This window comes from Cheilinus undulatus, linkage group 18 (genome assembly GCF_018320785.1).
Source record: "Cheilinus undulatus linkage group 18, ASM1832078v1, whole genome shotgun sequence".
Classification (NCBI taxonomy): Eukaryota; Metazoa; Chordata; class Actinopteri; order Labriformes; family Labridae; genus Cheilinus; species Cheilinus undulatus.
Window position 1 is genome coordinate 571,298 of NC_054882.1, and position 26,035 is coordinate 597,332.

Here is a 26,035-nt window from a genome sequence, read left to right on the forward strand (position 1 = left end):
GATCAATAAGGGATCAGTACAGGATCAATTAGGGATCAGTACAGGATCAATAAGGGATCAGTACAGGATCAATAAGGGATCAGTACAGGATCAATAAGGGATCAGTAAAGGATCAATAAGGGATCAGTACAGATCAATAAGGGATCAGTACAGGATCAATAAGGGATCAAATATAATGATTGATTATCTCTGACCTGTGCTCCTCTCCCTCAGCTCCTTCATCACACTCTCAGTGTTACACAGTCGGGCTGTCAGCACTGAAACAAACAGCAGCTTATCACCATGGAAACAAACATTCTCAAACTTGGACTCTTATTTTGAAAAGGTGCCATCTACAGGAAACAGCTTCAGTCTAGGGACCAGGAAGTGACATCACAGCCTGTTAACCAGGGAAATCTTCAATAACAGATCTATGATGAAGAAACTGACCAGCACTCTTCCTCTTCAGCTGCTCCACCATCAGCTCACTTGCCCTCAGTCTAGTCTCCAGGAAGGGCAGCTCCAACGCCAACACTGAGGTCATATGACATACGGTTACCATAACAACCATCATGAAAACATGAAAACAGATTGTTACCATGAGATAAAAACTGAAATATCACATCTCCGTCAGTATTCAGAGCCTTGACTTAACAGCTGAAGCTCCAGCAGAGGTCTCGGCACGGTTACCATGACAACCATCAGCTGAAGCTCCAGCAGAGGTCTCAGCATGGTTACCATGACAATGATCAGCTGGAGCTCCAGCAGAGGTCTCAGCATGGTTACCATGACAACCAACATCTGAAGCTCTAGCAGAGGTCTCAGCACGGTTACCATGACAACCATCAGCTGAAGCTCTAGCAGAGGTCTCAGCATGGTTACCATGACAATGATCAGCTGGAGCTCCAGCAGAGGTCTCAGCACCATTACCATGACAACCATCATGAAAACATGAAAACAGATTGTTACCACGAGATAAAAACTGAAATATCACATCTCTGTCAGTATTTAGAGCTTTGACTCAACAGCTGGAGCTCCAGCAGAGGTCTCAGCATGGTTACCATGACAACCATCAGCTGGAGCTCCAGCAGAGGACTCAGCCTCCCTTCTTTCGACCAACAAGCTTTTCTTCTGGACCGGGAATATTCTGCTCTTCTTCTTTGGTAGTCCTCTCCAGCTCAGTCAGGGTCGATGGGGACCGTCCGAGGACAGATCAGGTCTGTCCGTAGATGTTGGGCAGGCTTCAGGTCAGGGCTCTGGGCCCCTCTAGGACATTCACTGAGTCTCCTTTATCCACTCCTGTGGTCTCAAGGTCACTGTCATCATGGACCTTCAGTCCAGTCTGAGGTCCTGAGCATGTGGATCAGGTTTTCATTGAGGACATCTCTGTACCTCAACCCTGACCAGTCCCCCAGTCCCTGCTGCTGAGAAACACCCCCACAGCATGATGCTGCCTCCACTATGCTCCACTGCTGGGATGACCTGGTTTCTCCAGACATAACGTTTAGAACTGAGGCCAAACAGTTCAGTCTGGGTCTCTTCAGACCAGAGAATCTGGTCTCTCTCAGTCTCAGAGTCCTTCAGGTCTTTCTTGTTCTTCTCTGAGGAGAGTCTTCCTCTCTCCTCTCCTCCATAAAGTCCAGATCAGCTGAGGGCTGCAGTGATGGTTCTCCTTCCAGAACTTTGTCCCATCTCCTCCAGGATCTCTGGAGCTCAGTCAGAGGGACCATTAGGTTCTTGGTCTCCTCTCTCACTAAGGTCCTTCTCCCCCGATGGTGACCAGGTCTAGAAGAGTCCTGGTTGTGAATTTTTGAGGCCACTGTTCTCAATAATCCTGTCTCTGGAACTCCTCTGACCTTTGACCCTTGGCTTCTGCTCTGATATCACTGTCAGCTATGAGGCCTTCTATAGAAGGGCGTGGCTTTAAAATCATGTCCAATCAGGTTAATTTAGCACAGGTGGACTCCAATCAAGGTGTATAAACATTTCAGCAGAGACCAGAGACATGGAGGAACCTGAGCTACACTTACAGAGGAACCTGGGCTACACTTACAGAGGAACCTGAGCTACATTTACAGAGGAACCTGAGCTACACTTACAGAGGAACCTGGGCTACATTTACAGAGGAACCTGAGCTACACTTACAGAGGAACCTGGGCTACACTTACAGAGGAACCTGAGCTACACTTACAGAGGAACCAGAGCTACACTTACAGAGGAACCTGAGCTACACTTACAGAGGAACCGGAGCTACACTTACAGAGGAACCGGAGCGACACTTACAGAGGAACCTGAGCGACATTTACAGAGGAACCTGAGCTACATTTACAGAGGAACCTGAGTGACATTTACAGAGGAACCTGAGCTACACTTACAGAGGAACCTGAGCTACATTTACAGAGGAACCTGAGCTACATTTACAGAGGAACCTGAGCTACACTTACAGAGGAACCTGAGCTACATTTACAGAGGAACCTGAGCTACAGTTACAGAGGAACCTGGGCTACATTTACAGAGGAACCTGAGCTACAGTTACAGAGGAACCTGAGCTACATTTACAGAGGAACCTGAGCTACATTTACAGAGGAACCTGAGCTACAGTTACAGAGGAACCTGAGCTACACTTACAGAGGAACCAGAGCTACACTTACAGAGGAACCTGGGCTACACTTACAGAGGAACCTGAGCTACACTTACAGAGGAACCTGGGCTACACTTACAGAGGAACCTGGGCTACACTTACAGAGGAACCTGAGCTACACTTACAGAGGAACCTGAGCTACATTTACAGAGGAACCTGAGCTACATTTACAGAGGGACCTGAGCTACAGTTACAGAGGAACCTGAGCTACACTTACAGAGGAACCGGAGCTACACTTACAGAGGAACCTGAGCTACAGTTACAGAGGAACCTGAGCTACAGTTACAGAGGAACCTGAGCTACACTTACAGAGGAACCTGAGCTACACTTACAGAGGAACCTGAGCTACATTTACAGAGGAACCTGAGCTACATTAACAAAGGAAGCTGAGCTACATTTACTGTGAATCCTGATGTCAGAATGAGGTTTCAGTTCTGATCTCAATACTAAAGTCTGTTTTTGGGGTAGATAAATAAACATTTATGTAATCAACATCAGGATGAACCGTGATGAGGGTGTCAGCGTTTCTTTTTCATGTTTTATCAGCCTACCTGAAGCTGGTCCTCCTACCTTTGCTCTGCTCCTCCAGTTTCTCCATCTTCCTGCTCAGATCAGAGCTCAGCTCCATCACCAGCTTCCTGTCAGCCTCGGCCTTCAGACCCACGCTCCTCAGCTCCTTCCTGTGCTCCTCCACTGTCTCAGTCAGCTCGTCCACGCTGTGTCTCTGAAGCTCCGCCTCCACCTCCCAGTCCCTCATACGGCTCTCCATGCTCCTCAGACTCTGGCGCTGCCCCACCTCTGCCGTCTTCAGGCTCAGAACCAGATCTTTCAGGCCCCTCAGCTCGTCCCAGAGGACAGCCAGCTCTGAGGGACCATCTGCCTGCACCCTGATGTCCCCCGCTCCCAGCCCCATCTTCACCTCCTCAGTGGGGGAAACAGAGACCTCAGCTTGGGTCTGAGCGGCCGCTGGAGTCCAACAGAGGACCAGCAGCAGGAACACAGCCTCCATTCTGACATGGAAACCAGTTTGAACGAGATTCAACAGCTTATATACTCAGAAAGTCCGTAATCCTGGAGAAAGCTGCGGTGAAACCTTTGGCAGGGATCAACAACAGCTGATCACTGTTGGAGCTACAAATTTGGGTCAGAGTGAGACTTCTCTGACACAAACCATCTTTGATGTAGCTGCTATTTTACACTTCCTGATCATCAGATCTGTTGATTTAATAAGAGAAGGATTACAGGTTAACAATGGAAAAATGCGCAGCGCTCCCTGGTGGACAAACCGATTGGCGAGTCCTGGTCAGAGAACGGCCGGACCAATCAGATGATTAGAGGGGAAAAAGGGGTGGCTGTGGGTGTGGTTTAGTCCTATAAACGATGGCGGCTGGTGTAGAGACTAGTGTGGATGCAGATCACCTTTTCGAGGGTCCTCCACAGTGGCGGTGCACGCCTATGACATCATGGTTTAGAGCTCTGATTGGCTGCAATGAATGTGACAGAAACTTTGTCCAATCAGCCTCTGAGTTTGTTTTGAAAGGTTCTGTCCTTCTTAAACAGTCAGTGGGCTGTGACCCCTAACCCCTGATGGAGGTGGATCAGGCTTGTCTGGCTGATGCTACCAGCATCTAAATGTTGACCCCCTTTAAGATAAACAGGGTCTAAATGATGACCCCCTTTAGAACTACCAGGGTCTAAATGATGACCCCCCTTTAAGATAAACAGGGTCTAAATGATGACCCCCTTTAGAACTACCAGGGTCTAAATGATGACCCCCTTTAAGATAAACAGGGTCTAAATGATGACCCCCTTTAAGATAAACAGGGTCTAAATGATGACCCCCTTTAGAACTACCAGGGTCTAAATGATGACCCCCTTTAAGATAAACAGGGTCTAAATGATGACCCCCTTTAAGATAAACAGGGTCTAAATGATGACCCCCTTTAAGATAAACAGGGTCTAAATGATGACCCCCTTTAGAACTACCAGGGTCTAAACAATGACCCCCTTTAGAACTTGGAACCTGTTTATCTAGTTCTGTTTATCTAGATCTGTTTATCTAGATCTGTTTATCTAGACCTGTGTATCTAGATCTAACCTGTTAATAGGTGTTGTTGTTGTCACCTGTAAAATCAGAAACTAAAGTTTGCGTGAGTCATGCTAATGTTTCTGCAGGTCTTAGCATACCAAACATAGCTAACACGCTAATCTGCAGCTCAGAGAGCTCACTCTGACACGTGCGCACCCACGTGCACAGCTACTGTGTTTAAAGGGGAAGGCTCCCAAAAAAAAACAGAGCTGTAAAAAACAGACAAAAAAAAAAAAAAACAGTAGAAACAGTACATGAGCTTTTTATTTTCAACTTCACCGCAAATAGCTCAGAGTTTACCTGAACTTTATTCTGAAAGTTCAAAAACCTGGAAAAACAAAACTGTCTCAAAGTTAAACTTTCAACGAAAAGGAAAAAATAAAACACCTTTGTTCTTAAAAAAACACAAAAAAAGAGTTTAAACCAGTCTAACTGATCCAAACCAGTCCAACTGATCCAAACAAGTCTAACTGATCCAAACCAGGTTAACTGATCCAAACCATTTTAACTGATCTAAACCAGTCTAACTGATCCAAACCAGTCCAACTGATCCAAACCAGTCTAACTGATCTAAACCAGGTTAACTGATCCAAACCATTTTAACTGATCTAAACCAGTCTAACTGATCCAAACCAGTCCAACTGATCCAAACCAGTCTAACTTATCTAAACCAGGTTAACTGATCCAAACCATTTTAACTGATCTAAACCAGTCTAACTGATCCAAACCAGTCCAACTGATCCAAACCAGTCTAACTGATCTAAACCAGTCCAACTGATCCAAACCAGTCCAACTGATCCAAACCAGTCTAACTGATCCAAACCAGGTTAACTGATCCAAACCATTTTAACTGATCTAAACCAGTCTAACTGATCCAAACCAGTCCAACTGATCCAAACCAGTCTAACTTATCTAAACCAGGTTAACTGATCCAAACCATTTTAACTGATCTAAACCAGTCTAACTGATCCAAACCAGTCCAACTGATCCAAACCAGTCTAACTGATCTAAACCAGTCCAACTGATCCAAACCAGTCCAACTGATCCAAACCAGTCTAACTGATCCAAACCAGGTTAACTGATCCAAACCATTTTAACTGATCTAAACCAGTCTAACTGATCCAAACCAGTCCAACTGATCCAAACCAGTCTAACTGATCTAAACCAGTCCAACTGATCCAAACCAGTCCAACTGATCCAAACCAGTCTAACTGATCTAAACCAGGTTAACTGATCCAAACCATTTTAACTGATCTAAACCAGTCCAACTGATCCAAACCAGTCCAACTGATCCAAACCAGTCTAACTGATCTAAACCAGGTTAACTGATCCAAACCATTTTAACTGATCTAAACCAGTCTAACTGATCAAAACCAGTCTAACTGATCTAAACCAGTCTAACTGATCTAAACCAGTTTAACTGATCCAAAACAGGTTAACTGATCCAAACCAGGTTAACTGATCTAAACCAGTCTAACTGGTCTAAACCAGTTTAACTGATCTAAACCAGTCTAACTGATCTAAACCAGTCTAACTGATCTAAACCAGTTTAACTGATCCAAACCAGGTTAACTGATCTAAACCAGTCTAACTCATCTAAACCAGTCTAACTGATCTAAACCAGTCTAACTCATCTAAACCAGGTTAACTGATCTAAACCAGGTTAACTGATCTAAACCAGTCTTACTGATCTAAACCAGTCTAACCGATCTAAACCAGTCTAACTGATCTAAACCAGTTTAACTGATCCAAACCAGTTTAACTGATCTAAACCAGTTTAACTGATCAAAACCAGTCCAACTGATCCAAACCAGTTTAACTGATCTAAACCAGTTTAACTGATCAAAACCAGTCTAACTGATCCAAACCAGTTTAACTGATCAAAACCAGTTTAACTGATCTAAACCAGTTTAACTGATCTAAACCAGTTTAACTGATAAAAACCAGTTTAACTGATAAAAACCAGTTTAACTGATCTAAACCAGTTTAACTGATCCAAACCAGTTTAACTGATCTAAACCAATCTAACTGATCCAAACCAGTTTAACTGATCAAAACCAGTTTAACTGATCAAAACAAGTTTAACTGATCTAAACCAGTTTAACTGATCCAAACCATTTTAACTGATCTAAACCAGTCTAACTGATCCAAACCATTTTAACTGATCTAAACCAGTTTAACTGATCCAAACCAGTTTAACTGATCCAAACCAGTTTAACTGATCTAAACCAGTCTAACTGATCCAAACCAGTTTAACTGATCTAAACCAGTCTAACTGATCCAAACCATTTTAACTGATCAAAACCAGTTTAACTGATCAAAACCAGTTTAACTGATCTAAACCAGTCTAACTGATCCAAACCAGTTTAACTGATCTAAACCAGTCTAACTGATCCAAACCATTTTAACTGATCAAAACCAGTTTAACTGGTCTAAACCAGTTTAACTGATCTAAACCAGTCTAACTGATCTAAACCAGTCTAACTGATCTAAACCAGTTTAACTGATCCAAACCAGGTTAACTGATCTAAACCAGTCTAACTCATCTAAACCAGTCTAACTGATCTAAACCAGTCTAACTCATCTAAACCAGGTTAACTGATCTAAACCAGGTTAACTGATCTAAACCAGTCTTACTGATCTAAACCAGTCTAACTGATCTAAACCAGTCTAACTGATCTAAACCAGTTTAACTGATCCAAACCAGTTTAACTGATCTAAACCAGTTTAACTGATCAAAACCAGTCCAACTGATCCAAACCAGTTTAACTGATCTAAACCAGTTTAACTGATCAAAACCAGTCTAACTGATCCAAACCAGTTTAACTGATCAAAACCAGTTTAACTGATCTAAACCAGTTTAACTGATAAAAACCAGTTTAACTGATAAAAACCAGTTTAACTGATCTAAACCAGTTTAACTGATCCAAACCAGTTTAACTGATCTAAACCAATCTAACTGATCCAAACCAGTTTAACTGATCAAAACCAGTTTAACTGATCAAAACAAGTTTAACTGATCTAAACCAGTTTAACTGATCCAAACCATTTTAACTGATCTAAACCAGTCTAACTGATCCAAACCATTTTAACTGATCTAAACCAGTTTAACTGATCCAAACCAGTTTAACTGATCCAAACCAGTTTAACTGATCTAAACCAGTCTAACTGATCCAAACCAGTTTAACTGATCTAAACCAGTCTAACTGATCCAAACCATTTTAACTGATCAAAACCAGTTTAACTGATCAAAACCAGTTTAACTGATCTAAACCAGTCTAACTGATCTAAACCAGTTTAACTGATCTAAACCAGTCTAACTGATCCAAACCAGTTTAACTGACTTAAACCAGTTTAACTGATCCAAACCATTTTAAGTGATCCAAAGCAGTTTAACTGATCTAAACCAGTCTAACTGATCCAAACCAGTTTAACTGATCTAAACCAGTCTAACTGATCCAAACCATTTTAAGTGATCCAAAGCAGTTTAACTGATCTAAACCAGTCTAACTGATCCAAACCAGTTTAACTGATCTAAACCAGTCTAACTGATCCAAACCATTTTAAGTGATCCAAAGCAGTTTAACTGATCCAAACTAGTTATGGTTCTGCTGTCCTGGTTCAGGTCTCGCTACCTAGTCCATGTCTGTAAACAGTATCTGATGTTACCATGGTAACTGTAGTTTATCAGTCCATTCATGTTTAGAGCTCCAGAAAACAAACAAAGTAAAACCATGCAGACTCCCTTTGATCCTCAGACAGATGGACTCAACATTCATTAGTTCTGATTAACATGTGATCAATAATTACACTAGCGAGGTCACTGCAGACATTATCAATGATAAACCTTCAGAGATCCTCTACTGGGAGGACATCTCACTCTGCTGGACTTTAGTGCTGCTACAGAGGGGAGCATCTCCCTCAGAGAGGATCTTTGAGGTCTGCTCTAACCTGATTATTGATTATTGATCACGTTAATTATCTGATCGTTACCAGGAGCCTTATAGACTTTTTTTTATTTCCAAGGATTAAATAAAGTTTATTCAAAGAGTGAAACGAAGCTCTGTGATTGGCTGGTTCGTTCATCTTTATTGCTGGGTCCATGAACGCATCGTGCTGCCTTCAGATGTCTCTGTGACTAATCTGTTTGATTCACATTCAGTTCGACCCGAGTCTGAGGTCTGTACAAGTCCAGTTCACGTCAGACCTGGTCCACTTCCTGTCCTTGACGCCTGTCCATTAGCGCTGTCCGGTGTACGCCCTGAACCAGGAAGTGACGGAAGCAGCAGCTGATGAGATCATCCCCCCGGTGTTGGCAGAGGGCTGAGACACCTGCAAAGCACTCTGGGAAAGATCCATGGACTGTGGAGGGAGGAGGAGGGTGTTAATAAATGCATGAGCATAATTAAAGTTAATGTTCTAATGAGCGAGATTGAATAAAACTTTATTTATAACCAGGCTTAACCAGAACACTGGTTTCTGGTTCTGGTCAGACTGGAATGACAGGACCAGGGAGGACAGACAAATAAATACGCGCTGTTTACTGGTGACCAATGATACGGAGTCACTATGGTCACAAAACTCCAGGGCTGCCGCCCTTTAATGATGCAATTAAAGGCAGGTGCACGCCGACCACCGCTGAGTCAGCCTTTTTTATTTATTTATTTTTTAACAGCTGAATGACAATAAAAATACGAAAGAGCCTCATAAAGATCTCTGGTTCACTTTTTAAGATCATTCAGAGGGTACAATGATCACCCTACCTGCTTCCTATTGGTCAGTTCATCCTCTACCTGCTTCCTATTGGTCAGTTCATCCTCTACCTGCTTCCTATTGGTCAGTTCATCCTCTACCTGCTTCCTATTGGTCAGTTCATCCTCTACCTGCTTCCTATTGGTCAGTCCATCCTCTACCTGCTTCCTATTGGTCAGTCCATCCTCTACCTGCTTCCTATTGGTCAGTCCATCCTCTACCTGATCAATAGTTAACCCTGATCTGTCAGAGCTGAGCCTGGTCCAGGTGAGTTTACCTGTGAGGGAATGTCACAGAATCGAGGACTCGGCACCGTCTCCCAGTCCGTCCCCAGGTCCGTCTCCTCATCCGTCACCTCCTCGTCCCCGCTCTCCTCAGCTGGCCCCGCCGCCTCCGGCTCCACGAACTCCATGGACTCCTCCAGGTCAGCGCTGACCTCGAAAGGACCCGTCCTGGAACGGGCACTAATAATTAAGAGGGGAGGGGCCAGGACCACAGTGCTGCTCTCTGACTGGTCCTTGACCTTTGAAGTTACCAAGCTTTAATGAACACGACCCCTATAAAACCCCCTGGTGACCCTCAGTAATGGTCCCTGATCTTACCCTCACATTCACACAGTCAGAAGAAGGCTCTCACCTTCCCAGATTGTCGTTGTCAGGGGCAACCAGAAACATGATGTTCCTCAGAGTGTGATGTGGGTGGAGCTTCTCACTGTCCACATGCTGAAGACACACAAAAAAACAAGCTTTAATCCCCACACTGGGGTCTGACCTGTCTTAGCTTGGTGAATATTTGACGACTTTTGGCCCAATGCAGATTTGTTCTGGTAAAAGTTATTTCATAGTTGGGGCGCGTCTTACCTTACCTGTGGAGTTTATCTTTGCAAAGAATGGTTAAACAGCGACTCTAAACAGTAACAGAGTCCAGACAATGATCCTCTACTGGATGGAGGTCTGGGCTTTGACTCGGCCACGCCAGAACATTCCCTTTGTTGTCTCTAAACCATTTCTGTGGAGCTTTCTCTGTAGGCTTCTGCTGCTGAGAAGCATCCCCACAGCATGATGCTGCCACCAGCGTGCTCCACAGTGGGGATGGTGTGTTTGTGGTGATGTCAGTGTTTGGCGTCTTGTCTGATGGTCTCAAAGCTCCATTCTGGTCTCATCAGACCAAAGACCTTCCTTCCTCTTGACCATGGAGTCTCCCACAGTCCTTCTGGTGAACTCTAGTCCAGATTGAATCTGAGTTTTCTTCAACAGTGTCTTTCTCTTTGCCACTCTCCCATAAAGCTCTGACTGGTGAAGAACCCGGCCAACAGTTGTTGTCTGCAGAGTCTCTCCATCTCAGCTGCTGAAGCTTGGAGCTCCTTCAGAGTAGTCATAGGTGTCTTGGTGTCCTCTCTCACTAGTCTCCTTCTTGCACGCCCACTCAGTTTGTGAGGACGGTCTGATCTAGGCAGATTTACACATGTGACATATTCCTTCATTTCTTCAGGATGGATTTAACTGAACTCTGGGGGATGTTCAGAGACTTGGAGATGTTTCTGACTCCATCCTCTGACTTAGACTTTCAGTAACCTTTTCTCTGAGTGTTCTTTTGTCTTCATGGTGTAATGGTAGCCAGGAATACTGATGAACCAGAGACTGGACCTTCCAGACTCAGCTGATCCTCATCTCTCTAACTGTGAGACTACTAGCACCGACTGTCTGGACCTCTGCTGGATTAGCTCAGCCACTTTAAAGGGTTAATGTTTATTCACGTCTTTGTAGAAATCTGTTCTCACATCAAAGAGGATTTTTCTATTTTTTTTTTGTCAAAAATCCAAAACATATTAACCGTGATTGATTATTAAAATCAATAAAAGGGTCAAACATGGAAGGGGTCAAGACTTTTTAGAGGAACTGTATGTGGGCGTGTCTTACCTAGATGGGTGTGTCTTCTCTATAAATAGGCGTGTCTCACCTGAGAGAAGCACAGGTGCAGGATGTTGGTGTTGAGCTTGCTCAGAGCTCTGGTGAAGCGGTAGCGGCTCAGGTTCTCTCCACAGAACTCACTGAGGACAGAGACGTTAATCAGACGCTGTTTTCCTGGCTCTGGTTGGTCAGTGAAGGAGATGGGGGCGGGGCTTGTCTCACCTGTTACAGAGCTTCTTGGGCAGGTTGACGTCAAGGATGTGAGACAGGATGGTGACCAGCTGAGTGGCGTAGCAGAGAGCAGCGCTGATGGTATGGGCGGGGTTAATGTGGTCCAACTCTGCAGCACACAGAGGGTCAAAGGTCAACATGAGAAGCTCAAACTGATATCTGAATGGACAGAAAAGAACAACAGACCTGGGCCCTGATTGGTGCTCTTCTCCTCCACCCAGGTGTAGTAGGCGGAGCAGTCTCCGTTGCTAGGCAGGCTGACGGGGGGCCCCGTGATGCTGATGCTGGTCTCTCCGTTCTGGTCATCCCATATCCAGCGTCCAGACAGGTAGGTGGTTCTCCTAGCCTCGGCCAGCTCGCTCACCGTGCTGGAGGTCAGGGCGGGGTCACACTCTGCCACCACGTCTGCAGGGTCTCTGAGGGAGAGACGCAGGTGCAAAGCACAGGTGACAAAAGCATTCTGATTGGTTCAACCAGCTTTTTTGGTTTGACTCATTTATTCCTTCTAGAACATCAACCCTGACCTGTCCCAGCCAAGGTCAGGGTTATACAGCAGCATTCCCCTTTAACTGGTCCACCTCCCCACCAGAGCAGCAAGGCCATCACTCTGACATCTCTCCATTAGTGCATGGGGATCCTGGTTGTGTATTTGATGTAATTCAGCCTGTGTGTGTGTAGCATGTGTAACAATAGAGTGTAAACTGGGAATTTCCCTTCAGGGATTAATAAAGTCTGACGTAACATAAGGAAGATCGGGACTGGGACAGCTACCTGCGCTCCTGTTTCTCCTCCTTCAGCGGGAACATGAACGTGCTGAGTTCCAGGATGTGTTCTCGTCTCAGAGCAGCCAGCTGACTGAGACGGCTCTGCAGCTCTCGACTACGGCGCTCCAGCAGCTCGCCAAGACGATGGTTGTGACGATCGATTTTGTCCCGTTTCTCCTGATGACGCCCAGCACGCCGCTGCAGCCGCTGACATTCCTCCTGAGAGCGCTGGAGCAGCTCCTTATCTGAGGAGGAGGAGGTTATTAGACACTCTTCTTCTATGGTAACGAAGGTTAAACCTGCTCTAATCATGAACGGCTCGTCTGAAGATGACAGTAGTTATCGTGTCTGAGATTTCAGACAATAACAAACAGAGCAAACTAGAGAGCCCGCTCATAAACCAGGGAGAGAAAAACCTTTGAAAGATTTAATGATGAAATATAAACTCTACAGAGCTTTGACCCACCACTCGTCACCTCCTCGTTTCCCCCGGCGATCGCCTCCTTCAGCTGTTCAATCTTCATTTTACAGGACATGATCTTCCACTTCTGAGGAGAAGAAAAAGCCACCTTAAATATTCACATCCTGAGCAGTTACTGTTCAGATTGAGATTGTTCCTCCTCTGCTCATGGTCAGGGTGAAACCTGGACGGTGAAATCAGTGAACTGACCATCTGATCGGCCTGCAGCTTCCTCTCCATGTCCTGGATCACTCTGAGGAGAAATAGACCAGAAAACTGTCAATGAGCTTTAATAACCGAGAGACACCGACTGGTCAGCTCCGTCTGACCCTCCTCAGTACGTTTACATGACAACCACCAGCTTCAGCTTTATCTCCACTATGATATCTGACCCTCCTCAGTACGTTTACATGTCAACCACCAGCTTCAGCTTTATCTCCACTATGATATCTGACCCTCCTCAGTACGTTTACATGACAACCACCAGCTTCAGCTTTATCTCCACTATGATATCTGACCCTCCTCAGTACGTTTACATGACAACCACCAGCTTCAGCTTTATCTCCACTATGATATCTGACCCTCCTCAGTACGTTTACATGACAACCACCAGCTTCAGCTTTATCTCCACTATATCTGACCCTCCTCAGTACGTTTACATGTCAACCACCAGCTTCAGCTTTATCTCCACTATGATATCTGACCCTCCTCAGTACGTTTGCATGACAACCACCAGCTTCAGCTTTATCTCCACTATGATATCTGACCCTCCTCAGTACGTTTACATGACAACCACCAGCTTCAGCTTTATCTCCACTATGATATCTGACCCTCCTCAGTACGTTTACATGTCAACCACCAGCTTCAGCTTTATCTCCACTATGATATCTGACCCTCCTCAGTACGTTTACATGACAACCACCAGCTTCAGCTTTATCTCCACTATGATATCTGACCCTCCTCAGTACGTTTACATGACAACCACCAGCTTCAGCTTTATCTCCACTATGATATCTGACCCTCCTCTGTACGTTTACATGACAACCACCAGCTTCAGCTTTATCTCCACTATGATATCTGACCCTCCTCAGTACGTTTACATGACAACCACCAGCTTCAGCTTTATCTCCACTATGATACCTGACCCTCCTCAGTACGTTTACATGTCAACCACCAGCTTCAGCTTTATCTCCACTATGATATCTGACCCTCCTCAGTACGTTTGCATGACAACCACCAGCTTCAGCTTTATCTCCACTATGATACCTGACCCTCCTCAGTACGTTTGCATGACAACCACCAGCTTCAGCTTTATCTCCACTATGATACCTGACCCTCCTCAGTACGTTTACATGTCAACCACCAGCTTCAGCTTTATCTCCACTATGATACCTGATCCTCCTCAGTACGTTTACATGACAACCACCAGCTTCAGCTTTATCTCCACTATGATATCTGACCCTCCTCAGTACGTTTACATGACAACCACCAGCTTCAGCTTTATCTCCACTATGATATCTGACCCTCCTCTGTACGTTTACATGACAACCACCAGCTTCAGCTTTATCTCCACTATGATACCTGACCCTCCTCAGTACGTTTACATGACAACCACCAGCTTCAGCTTTATCTCCACTATGATATCTGACCCTCCTCAGTACGTTTACATGACAACCACCAGCTTCAGCTTTATCTCCACTATGATATCTGACCCTCCTCAGGCGTTTACATGTCAACCACCAGCTTCAGCTTTATCTCCTCTATGATACCTGATCCTCCTCAGTACGTTTACATGACAACCACCAGCTTCAGCTTTATCTCCACTATGATATCTGACCCTCCTCAGTACGTTTACATGACAACCACCAGCTTCAGCTTTATCTCCACTATGATATCTGACCCTCCTCAGTACGTTTACATGACAACCACCAGCTTCAGCTTTATCTCCACTATGATACCTGACCCTCCTCAGTACGTTTACATGTCAACCACCAGCTTCAGCTTTATCTCCACTATGATATCTGACCCTCCTCAGTACGTTTACATGACAACCACCAGCTTCAGCTTTATCTCCACTATGATATCTGACCCTCCTCAGTACGTTTACATGACAACCACCAGCTTCAGCTTTATCTCCACTATGATATCTGACCCTCCTCAGTACGCTTACATGTCACAACCACCAGCTTCAGCTTTATCTCCACTATGATATCTGACCCTCCTCAGTATGTTTTCATGACAACCACCAGCTTCAGCTTTATCTCCACTATGATATCTGACCCTCCTCAGTACGTTTACATGACAACCACCAGCTTCAGCTTTATCTCCACTATGATATCTGACCCTCCTCAGTACGTTTACATGACAACCACCAGCTTCAGCTTTATCTCCACTATGATATCTGACCCTCCTCAGTACGTTTACATGACAACCACCAGCTTCAGCTTTATCTCCACTATGATATCTGACCCTCCTCAGTACGTTTACATGACAACCACCAGCTTCAGCTTTATCTCCACTATGATATCTGACCCTCCTCAGTACGTTTACATGACAACCACCAGCTTCAGCTTTATCTCCACTATGATATCTGACCCTCCTCAGTACGTTTGCATGACAACCACCAGCTTCAGCTTTATCTCCACTATGATACCTGACCCTCCTCAGTACGTTTACATGTCAACCACCAGCTTCAGCTTTATCTCCACTATGATACCTGACCCTCCTCAGTACGTTTACATGACAACCACCAGCTTCAGCTTTATCTCCACTATGATATCTGACCCTCCTCAGTACGTTTACATGACAACCACCAGCTTCAGCTTTATCTCCACTATGACATCTGACCCTCCTCAGTACGTTTACATGACAACCACCAGCTTCAGCTTTATCTCCACTATGATATCTGACCCTCCTCAGTACGTTTACATGACAACCACCAGCTTCAGCTTTATCTCCACTATGATATCTGACCCTCATCAGTACGTTTACATGACAACCACCAGCTTCAGCTTTATCTCCACTATGATACCTGACCCTCCTCAGTACGTTTACATGACAACCACCAGCTTCAGCTTTATCTCCACTATGATAACTGACCCTCCTCAGTACGTTTACATGACAACCACCAGCTTCAGCTTTATCTCCACTATGATATCTGACCCTCCTCAGTACGTTTACATGTCAACCACCAGCTTCAGCTTTATCTCCACTATGATACCTGACCCTCCTCAGCACGCGTTTACATGACAACCACCAGCTTCAGCTTTATCTCCACTATGATATCTGACCCTCTTCAGTACGTTTACATGTCAACCACCAGCTTCAGCTTTATCTCCACTATGATATCTGACCCTCCTCAGTACGTTTACATGACAACCACCAGCTTCAGCTTTATCTCCACTATGATATCTGACCCTCTTCAGTACGTTTACATTACAACCACCAGCTTCAGCTTTATCTCCACTATGATACCTGACCCTCCTCAGTACGTTTACATGACAACCACCAGCTTCAGCTTTATCTCCACTATATCTGAACCTCCTCAGTACGTTTACATGACAACCACCAGCTTCAGCTTTATCTCCACTATGATACCTGACCCTCCTCAGTACGTTTACATGACAACCACCAGCTTCAGCTTTATCTCCACTATGATATCTGACCCTCCTCAGTACGTTTACATGACAACCACCAGCTTCAGCTTTATCTCCACTATGATATCTGACCCACCTCAGAACGATTACATGACAACCACCAGCTTCAGCTTTATCTCCACTATGATATCTGACCCTCCTCAGCACGTTTACATGACAACCACCAGCTTCAGCTTTATCTCCACTATGATACCTGACCCTCCTCAGTACGTTTACATGACAACCACCAGCTTCAGCTTTATCTCCACTATAACAGAACCTCCTCAGAACGTTTACATGACAACCACCAGCTTCAGCTTTATCTCCACTATGATACCTGACCCTCCTCAGTACGTTTACATGACAACCACCAGCTTCAGCTTTATCTCCACTATGATACCTGACCCTCCTCAGTACGTTTACATGACAACCACCAGCTTCAGCTTTATCTCCACTATGATATCTGACCCTCCTCAGTACGTTTACATGACAACCACCAGCTTCAGCTTTATCTCCACTATGATATCTGACCCTCCTCAGTACGTTTACATGACAACCACCAGCTTCAGCTTTATCTCCACTATGATATCTGACCCTCCTCAGTACGTTTACATGACAACCACCAGCTTCAGCTTTATCTCCACTATGATACCTGACCCTCCTCAGTACGTTTACATGTCAACCACCAGCTTCAGCTTTATCTCCACTATGATACCTGACCCTCCTCAGTACGTTTACATGTCAACCACCAGCTTCAGCTTTATCTCCACTATGATATCTGACCCTCCTCTGTACGTTTACATGACAACCACCAGCTTCAGCTTTATCTCCACTATGATATCTGACCCTCCTCAGTACGTTTACATGTCAACCACCAGCTTCAGCTTTATCTCCACTATGATACCTGACCCTCCTCAGTACGTTTACATGTCAACCACCAGCTTCAGCTTTATCTCCACTATGATATCTGACCCTCCTCAGTATGTTTACATGACAACCACCAGCTTCAGCTTTATCTCCACTATGATATCTGACCCTCTTCAGTACGTTTACATGACAAGCACCAGCTTCAGCTTTATCTCCACTATGATACCTGACCTCCTCAGTACGTTTACATGACAACCACCAGCTTCAGCTTTATCTCCACTATGATATCTGACCCTCCTCAGTACGTTTGCATGACAACCACCAGCTTCAGCTTTATCTCCACTATGATACCTGACCCTCCTCAGTACGTTTACATGTCAACCACCAGCTTCAGCTTTATCTCCACTATGATACCTGACCCTCCTCAGTACGTTTACATGTCAACCACCAGCTTCAGCTTTATCTCCACTATGATATCTGACCCTCCTCAGTACGTTTACATGACAACCACCAGCTTCAGCTTTATCTCCACTATGACATCTGACCCTCCTCAGTACGTTTGCATGACAACCACCAGCTTCAGCTTTATCTCCACTATGATATCTGACCCTCCTCAGTACGTTTGCATGACAACCACCAGCTTCAGCTTTATCTCCACTATGATACCTGACCCTCCTCAGTACGTTTACATGACAACCACCAGCTTCAGCTTTATCTCCACTATGACATCTGACCCTCCTCTGTACGTTTACATGACAACCACCAGCTTCAGCTTTATCTCCACTATGACATCTGACCCTCCTCTGTACGTTTACATGACAACCACCAGCTTCAGCTTTATCTCCACTATGACATCTGACCCTCCTCAGTATGTTTACATGACAACCACCAGCTTCAGCTTTATCTCCACTATGATATCTGACCCTCCTCAGTACGTTTACATGACAACCACCAGCTTCAGCTTTCTCTCAGGCTGATGTATCTGGAATCTGAATGACCAAAACAGATGTGAGGTGCAATCAGGGTCAGAGAAACCCCAGGTGAGTGTAAAGGTGAGTTACCTGTGCTGCAGCTGCTCCTTCTCCTCCTTCAGCTCCTTCAAACGCTGCAGCTTCTCTGAGTATCTGCGACACACGGAGAGAAAGACATGTTTATTATTATTCCAATAATGAAAATGTGCATTCATCATTGTTTATAAAAATACTGTTTCCTTTCTACTAACACTACTCTTTATCATTATTAATATAAAACACATCTAACTTTATCTTTAGGAAAACACATAAACTTCACGGTCAATATTGTGTTAAAAATGTTCATATGTAATTATCGCACACAAACACTTTGGCAATGTGTTTTACTGGTCCCTCAGAATCTCTACTGAGACCCCTCAAGGGCCACAGACCTCAGTTCGGGAAACCTTTGTGTAACGTGGAAACTGTGGGGTCAGAGCTATTTTGGTTTCTGCATGTTGTCAAGCTTTAGCAGGGATGCTAACTGAGCTAGCATAACAACACAGAGAGTGTGTATCAGCAGCTTTAAAGTTGGGGTCACCTAAAACCTGCACATAGAGGAGCTAACGGAGGCTAATGGAGGCTAACAGAAGCTAAGGTAGGCTAAGGTAGGCTAACAGCAGGCTAATGTAGGTTGACTGTTGTTTTTTTATGGCACCAGATTTGAACCAGTACAGGGTTCTGAGTGCAGATCAAGACAGACGGACTAGATGGACACGCCCCCAATGACAGTAATTAGACAATCAGAGTGTGATAATTATTGATAATTATTGATAATTCCTGGCAGACAAGCACACTGGTGACCCTGTTCCAAATCCAGACTAGCATCAGACCCAGAGGCTGTCATTAATCTGGATTATCATGCTAACTGGTACTTACTAATGTTGTATATTAATTAGGGATGCACCGATTGATCGGCCAAAATCGGAATCTGTGACGATTTCCTTAATTTTGGGGGATCGGCCGATCCTTACGATCTTATCTGCCTCTACCTACTAAAACGTGAAAATGAAAGACTAAAGTACTGATATAATTCAGTAGTTTGGACAGCAATGCTCTAAACTTTTCATTTGTATTTGAGAGAACTACCTCATGTGCAGCTAAAACAACAAGTTTGTATTGTTTCACGGGTATTGTTCAATGTTTTTCAGTAAAATAAGACTGGAACATTTTTAAATGTTCTTTTTAAAGATCGATGATCCGCGCGCCCCTAATATTAATCTGATACTAACAGATTTATTTAATCTGATACTAACAGATTTATTTAATCTGATACTAACAGATTTATTTAATCTGATACTAACAGATTTATCTAATCTGATACTAACAGATTTATTTAATCTGATACTAACAGATTTATTTAATCTGATACTAACAGATTTATCTAATCTGATACTAACAGATTTATTTAATCTGATACTAACAGATTTATTTAATCTGATACTAACAGATTTATCTAATCTGATACTAACAGATTTATTTAATCTGATACTAACAGATTTATTTAATCTGATACTAACAGATTTATCTAATCTGATACTAACAGATTTATTTAATCTGATACTAACAGATTTATTTAATCTGATACTAACAGATTTATTTAATCTGATACTAACAGATTTATTTAATATTATACTAACAGATTTATTTAATCCTATACTAACAGATTTATCTAATCTGATACTAACAGATTTATTTAATCTGATACTAACAGATTTATTTAATCTGATACTAACAGATTTATTTAATCTGATACTAACAGATTTATTTAATCTGATACTAACAGATTTATCTAATCTGATACTAACAGATTTATTTAATCTGATACTAACAGATTTATTTAATCTGATACTAACAGATTTATTTAATCTGATACTAACAGATTTATCTAATCTGATACTAACAGATTTATTTAATCTGATACTAACAGATTTATTTAATCTGATACTAACAGATTTATCTAATCTGATACTAACAGATTTATTTAATCTGATACTAACAGATTTATCTAATCTGATACTAACAGATTTATTTAATCTGATACTAACAGATTTATTTAATCTGGTATTAACAGATTTATCTAATCTGATACTAACAGATTTATCTAATCTGATACTAACAGATTTATTTAATCTGGTATTAACAGATTTATTTAATCTGATACTAACAGATTTATTTAATCTGATACTAACAGATTTATTTAATCTGGTATTAACAGATTTATTTAATCTGATACTAACAGATTTATTTAATCTGATACTAACAGATTTATCTAATCTGATACTAACAGATTTATTTAATCTGATACTAACAGATTTATTTAATCTGATACTAACAGATTTATCTAATCTGATACTAACAGATTTATTTAATCTGATACTAACAGATTTATCTAATCTGATACTAACAGATTTATTTAATCTGATACTAACAGATTTATCTAATCTGATACTAACAGATTTATTTAATCTGGTATTAACAGATTAATCTAATCTGGTATTAACAGATTAATCTAATCTGATATTAACAGATTTATTTAATCTGGTATTAACAGATTTATCTAATCTGGTATTAACAGATTAATCTAATCTGGTATTAACAGATTAATCTAATCTGATATTAACAGATTTATTTAATCTGGTATTAACAGATTTATCTAATCTGGTATTAACAGATTAATCTAATCTGGTATTAACAGATTAATCTAATCTGATATTAACAGATTTATTTAATCTGGTATTAACAGATTTATCTAATCTGGTATTAACAGATTAATCTAATCTGATATTAACAGATTTATTTAATCTGGTATTAACAGATTTATCTAATCTGATACTAACAGATTTATTTAATCTGATACTAACAGATTTATTTAATCTGATACTAACAGATTAATCTAATCTGGTATTAACAGATTTATTTAATCTGATACTAACAGATTTATTTAATCTGATACTAACAGATTTATTTAATCTGATACTAACAGATTTATCTAATCTGATACTAACAGATTTATTTAATCTGATACTAACAGATTTATCTAATCTGATACTAACAGATTTATTTAATCTGATACTAACAGATTAATTTAATCTGATACTAACAGATTTATTTAATCTGGTATTAACAGATTTATTTAATCTGATACTAACAGATTTATTTAATCTGGTATTAACAGATTTATTTAATCTGATACTAACAGATTTATTTAATCTGATACTAACAGATTTATTTAATCTGGTATTAAAAGATTTATTTAATCTGATACTAACAGATTTATCTAATCTGATACTAACAGATTTATTTAATCTGATACTAACAGATTTATTTAATCTGATACTAACAGATTTATTTAATCTGATACTAACAGATTTATCTAATCTGGTATTAACAGATTTATCTAATCTGGTATTAACAGATTTATTTAATCTGGTATTAACAGATTAATTAATCTGATACTAACAGATTTATTTAATCTAGTATTAACAGATTTATTTAATCTGATACTAACAGATTTATCTAATCTGATACTAACAGATTTATTTAATCTGGTATTAACAGATTTATTTAATCTGATACTAACAGATTTATCTAATCTGATACTAACAGATTTATTTAATCTGATACTAACAGATTTATCTAATCTGGTATTAACAGATTTATTTAATCTGGTATTAACAGATTTATTTAATCTGATACTAACAGATTTATCTAATCTGGTATTAACAGATTTATTTAATCTGGTATTAACAGATTTATTTAATCTGATACTAACAGATTTATTTAATCTGGTATTAACAGATTTATCTAATCTGATACTAACAGATTTATTTAATCTGATACTAACAGATTTATTTAATCTGATACTAACAGATTAATCTAATCTGGTATTAACAGATTAATCTAATCTGATACTAACAGATTTATTTAATCTGATACTAACAGATTTATTTAATCTGATACTAACAGATTAATCTAATCTGGTATTAACAGATTTATCTAATCTGATACTAACAGATTTATTTAATCTGATACTAACAGATTTATTTAATCTGATACTAACAGATTAATCTAATCTGGTATTAACAGATTTATCTAATCTGATACTAACAGATTTATTTAATCTGATACTAACAGATTTATTTAATCTGATACTAACAGATTAATCTAATCTGGTATTAACAGATTAATCTAATCTGATACTAACAGATTTATTTAATCTGATACTAACAGATTTATTTAATCTGATACTAACAGATTTATTTAATCTGGTATTAACAGATTTATCTAATCTGATACTAACAGATTTATTTAATCTGATACTAACAGATTTATCTAATCTGATACTAACAGATTTATTTAATCTGATACTAACAGATTTATTTAATCTGATACTAACAGATTTATTTAATCTGATACTAACAGATTTATTTAATCTGGTATTAACAGATTTATCTAATCTGATACTAACAGATTTATTTAATCTGATACTAACAGATTTATTTAATCTGATACTAACAGATTTATTTAATCTGATACTAACAGATTTATTTAATCTGGTATTAACAGATTTATCTAATCTGATACTAACAGATTTATTTAATCTGATACTAACAGATTTATCTAATCTGGTATAAACAGATTTATCTAATCTGGTATTAACAGATTTATCTAATCTGGTATAAACAGATTTATTTAATCTGGTATTAACAGATTTATTTAATCTGGTATTAACAGATTTATCTAATCTGATACTAACAGATTTATCTAATCTGGTATTAACAGATTTATTTAATCTGATACTAACAGATTTATCTAATCTGGTATTAACAGATTTATTTAATCTGATACTAACAGATTTATCTAATCTGGTATAAACAGATTTATCTAATCTGGTATAAACAGATTTATCTAATCTGATACTAACAGATTTATCTAATCTGGTATTAACAGATTTATTTAATCTGATACTAACAGATTTATCTAATCTGGTATTAACAGATTTATCTAATCTGGTATAAACAGATTTATCTAATCTGGTATTAACAGATATATCTAATCTGGTATAAACAGATTTATCTAATCTGGTATTAACAGATTTATCTAATCTGATACTAACAGATTTATCTAATCTGGTATTAACAGATTTATTTAATCTGATACTAACAGATTTATCTAATCTGGTATTAACAGATTTATTTAATCTGATACTAACAGATTTATCTAATCTGGTATAAACAGATTTATCTAATCTGGTATAAACAGATTTATCTAATCTGATACTAACAGATTTATCTAATCTGGTATTAACATATTTATTTAATCTGATACTAACAGATTAATTTAATCTGATACTAACAGATTTATTTAATCTGATACTAACAGATTTATTTAAACTGATACTAACAGATTTATTTAATCTGATACTAACAGATTTATTTAAACTGATACTAACAGATTTATTTAATCTGATACTAACAGATTTATTTAATCTGATACTAACAGATTTATTTAAACTGATACTAACAGATTTATTTAATCTGATACTAACAGATTTATTTAATCTGATACTAACAGATTAATTTAATCTGATACTAACAGATTAATCTAATCTGGTATTAACAGATTTATTTAATCTGATACTAACAGATTTATTTAATCTGATACTAACAGATTTATTTAATCTGATACTAACAGATTAATTTAATCTGATACTAACAGATTTATTTAAACTGATACTAACAGATTTATTTAATCTGATACTAACAGATTTATTTAATCTGATACTAACAGATTAATTTAATCTGATACTAACAGATTAATCTAATCTGGTATTAACAGATTTATTTAATCTGATACTAACAGATTAATTTAATCTGATACTAACAGATTTATTTAAACTGATACTAACAGATTTATTTAATCTGATACTAACAGATTTATTTAATCTGATACTAACAGATTAATTTAATCTGATACTAACAGATTTATTTAAACTGATACTAACAGATTTATTTAATCTGATACTAACAGATTTATTTAATCTGATACTAACAGATTAATTTAATCTGATACTAACAGATTTATTTAATCTGATACTAACAGATTTATTTAAACTGATACTAACAGATTAATTTAATCTGATACTAACAGATTAATCTAATCTGGTATTAACAGATTTATTTAATCTGATACTAACAGATTAATTTAATCTGATACTAACAGATTAATCTAATCTGGTATTAACAGATTTATTTAATCTGATACTAACAGATTAATTTAATCTGATACTAACAGATTTATCTAATCTGGTATTAACAGATTTATTTAATCTGATACTAACAGATTAATCTAATCTGGTATTAACAGATTTATTTAATCTGATACTAACAGATTAATTTAATCTGATACTAACAGATTTATCTAATCTGGTATAAACAGATTTATCTAATCTGGTATTAACAGATTTATCTAATCTGATACTAACAGATTTATTTAATCTGATACTAACAGATTTATTTAAACTGATACTAACAGATTAATTTAATCTGATACTAACAGATTAATCTAATCTGGTATTAACATATTTATCTAATCTGATAGATTAATCTAGAGTTTTAAATCAGAGCTTTAAGTGTATCAATATCTGGTCAGAAACAGATCTTTAAATCAGCAGCTAGACTAATTTATCACTTCCATTGATCAGAAACAGATCTTTTTTAAATCAGTCTAGTGTTCCTGCCGTCAAGTACTCAGTCTCTGACGCAGATCAGTCTGCGGCACAGCTAACAGGCTAGCAGAGCTAACAGGCTAACGGAGCTGACAGGCTAACAACACAGCTAAAGGGCTAGCAGAGCTAACAGGCTAACGGAGCTAACAGGCTAACAACACAGCTAAAGGGCTAGCAGAGCTAACAGGCTAACGGAGCTAACAGGCTAACAACACAGCTAAAGGGCTAGCAGAGCTAACAGGCTAACGGAGCTAACAGGCTAACCGGACGCTGTATCTTCACCAAAGCCAGAGTCAGAGCTGGTGAGGCGGACGTCATTGACGTCATTGATCGCCGTGTGCCCCATGGTGGTCATCTGATCGATAATCAGGCCATTATTAATCCGATATCCTGATCGAACCCCCACGAGCTCACTCTCAGCAGGTTTTGTTTTCATCTACACACTCCCACACTTCCGGTGTCATCGGGAACGTGACGGTTTGTTTATGTTGTGACGTTTTGGGGCGGGGCTTCTATAAACGAAGCTGAGAAAGTGTAGTTTACAATGATTTAAAGCAAATTTACATATGAGGTTTGGCAGTTTAGCGCAGAGTTACAGTGAAGCAGTGAGAGCAGATCTGAAATACAGCAGAGCTTTAATGTTCAGTAGCTGCTCTACTTTCTGACACTCTGTGGCTGTTCAGTGAAATTACTCAGAGTCTCTGGTAATAAAGAAAAAAACCCTGAAATCAGCAGTCTAGGACTAATACTAGCATCAATATCATTGATCAGAAACAGATCAATAGTTAAATCAGCAGTCTAGGACTAATACTAGCATCAATATCATTGATCAGAAACAGATCAATAGTTAAATCAGCAGTCTAGGACTAATACTAGCATCAATATCATTGATCAGAAACAGATCAATAGTTAAATCAGCAGTCTAGGACTAATACTAGCATCAATATCATTGATCAGAAACAGATCA

The 26,035-nt window shown here is 39.9% G+C and overlaps 1 protein-coding gene across 1 annotated transcript; it reads right to left on the bottom strand.

Moving 5' to 3' along the window:
- Nucleotides 1–8,778: 8,778 nt before the first annotated feature.
- On the bottom strand, nt 8,779–25,414 carry atg14 (autophagy related 14). The gene is made up of 11 exons (XM_041813160.1): nt 25,338–25,414; nt 18,390–18,452; nt 13,037–13,079; nt 12,833–12,914; nt 12,374–12,611; nt 11,789–12,018; nt 11,594–11,711; nt 11,421–11,511; nt 10,098–10,183; nt 9,739–9,913; nt 8,779–9,071 (listed from the first exon to the last, which is right to left on the bottom strand). Exons 1-11 carry the CDS (start codon nt 25,412–25,414, stop codon nt 8,949–8,951), a joined length of 1,326 nt encoding a protein of 441 aa, XP_041669094.1. The 3' UTR covers nt 8,779–8,948.
- Between the last annotated feature and the right edge of the window lie 621 nt (nt 25,415–26,035).

Bases quoted from the DNA above. Each gene is read 5' to 3' on its own strand.
- atg14 (XM_041813160.1), bottom strand. From the start codon at position 25,414: ATGGGGCACACGGCGATCAATGACGTCAATGACGTCCGCCTCACCAGC. The intron at 11,712-11,788 runs GTCTGTTGTTCT...TGTGTGCTGCAG, and splicing joins GAGCACCAATCAGGGCCCAG to AGTTGGACCACATTAACCCC. The intron at 9,914-10,097 runs GTGAGAGCCTTC...TGCCCGTTCCAG, and splicing joins GACAACGACAATCTGGGAAG to GACGGGTCCTTTCGAGGTCA.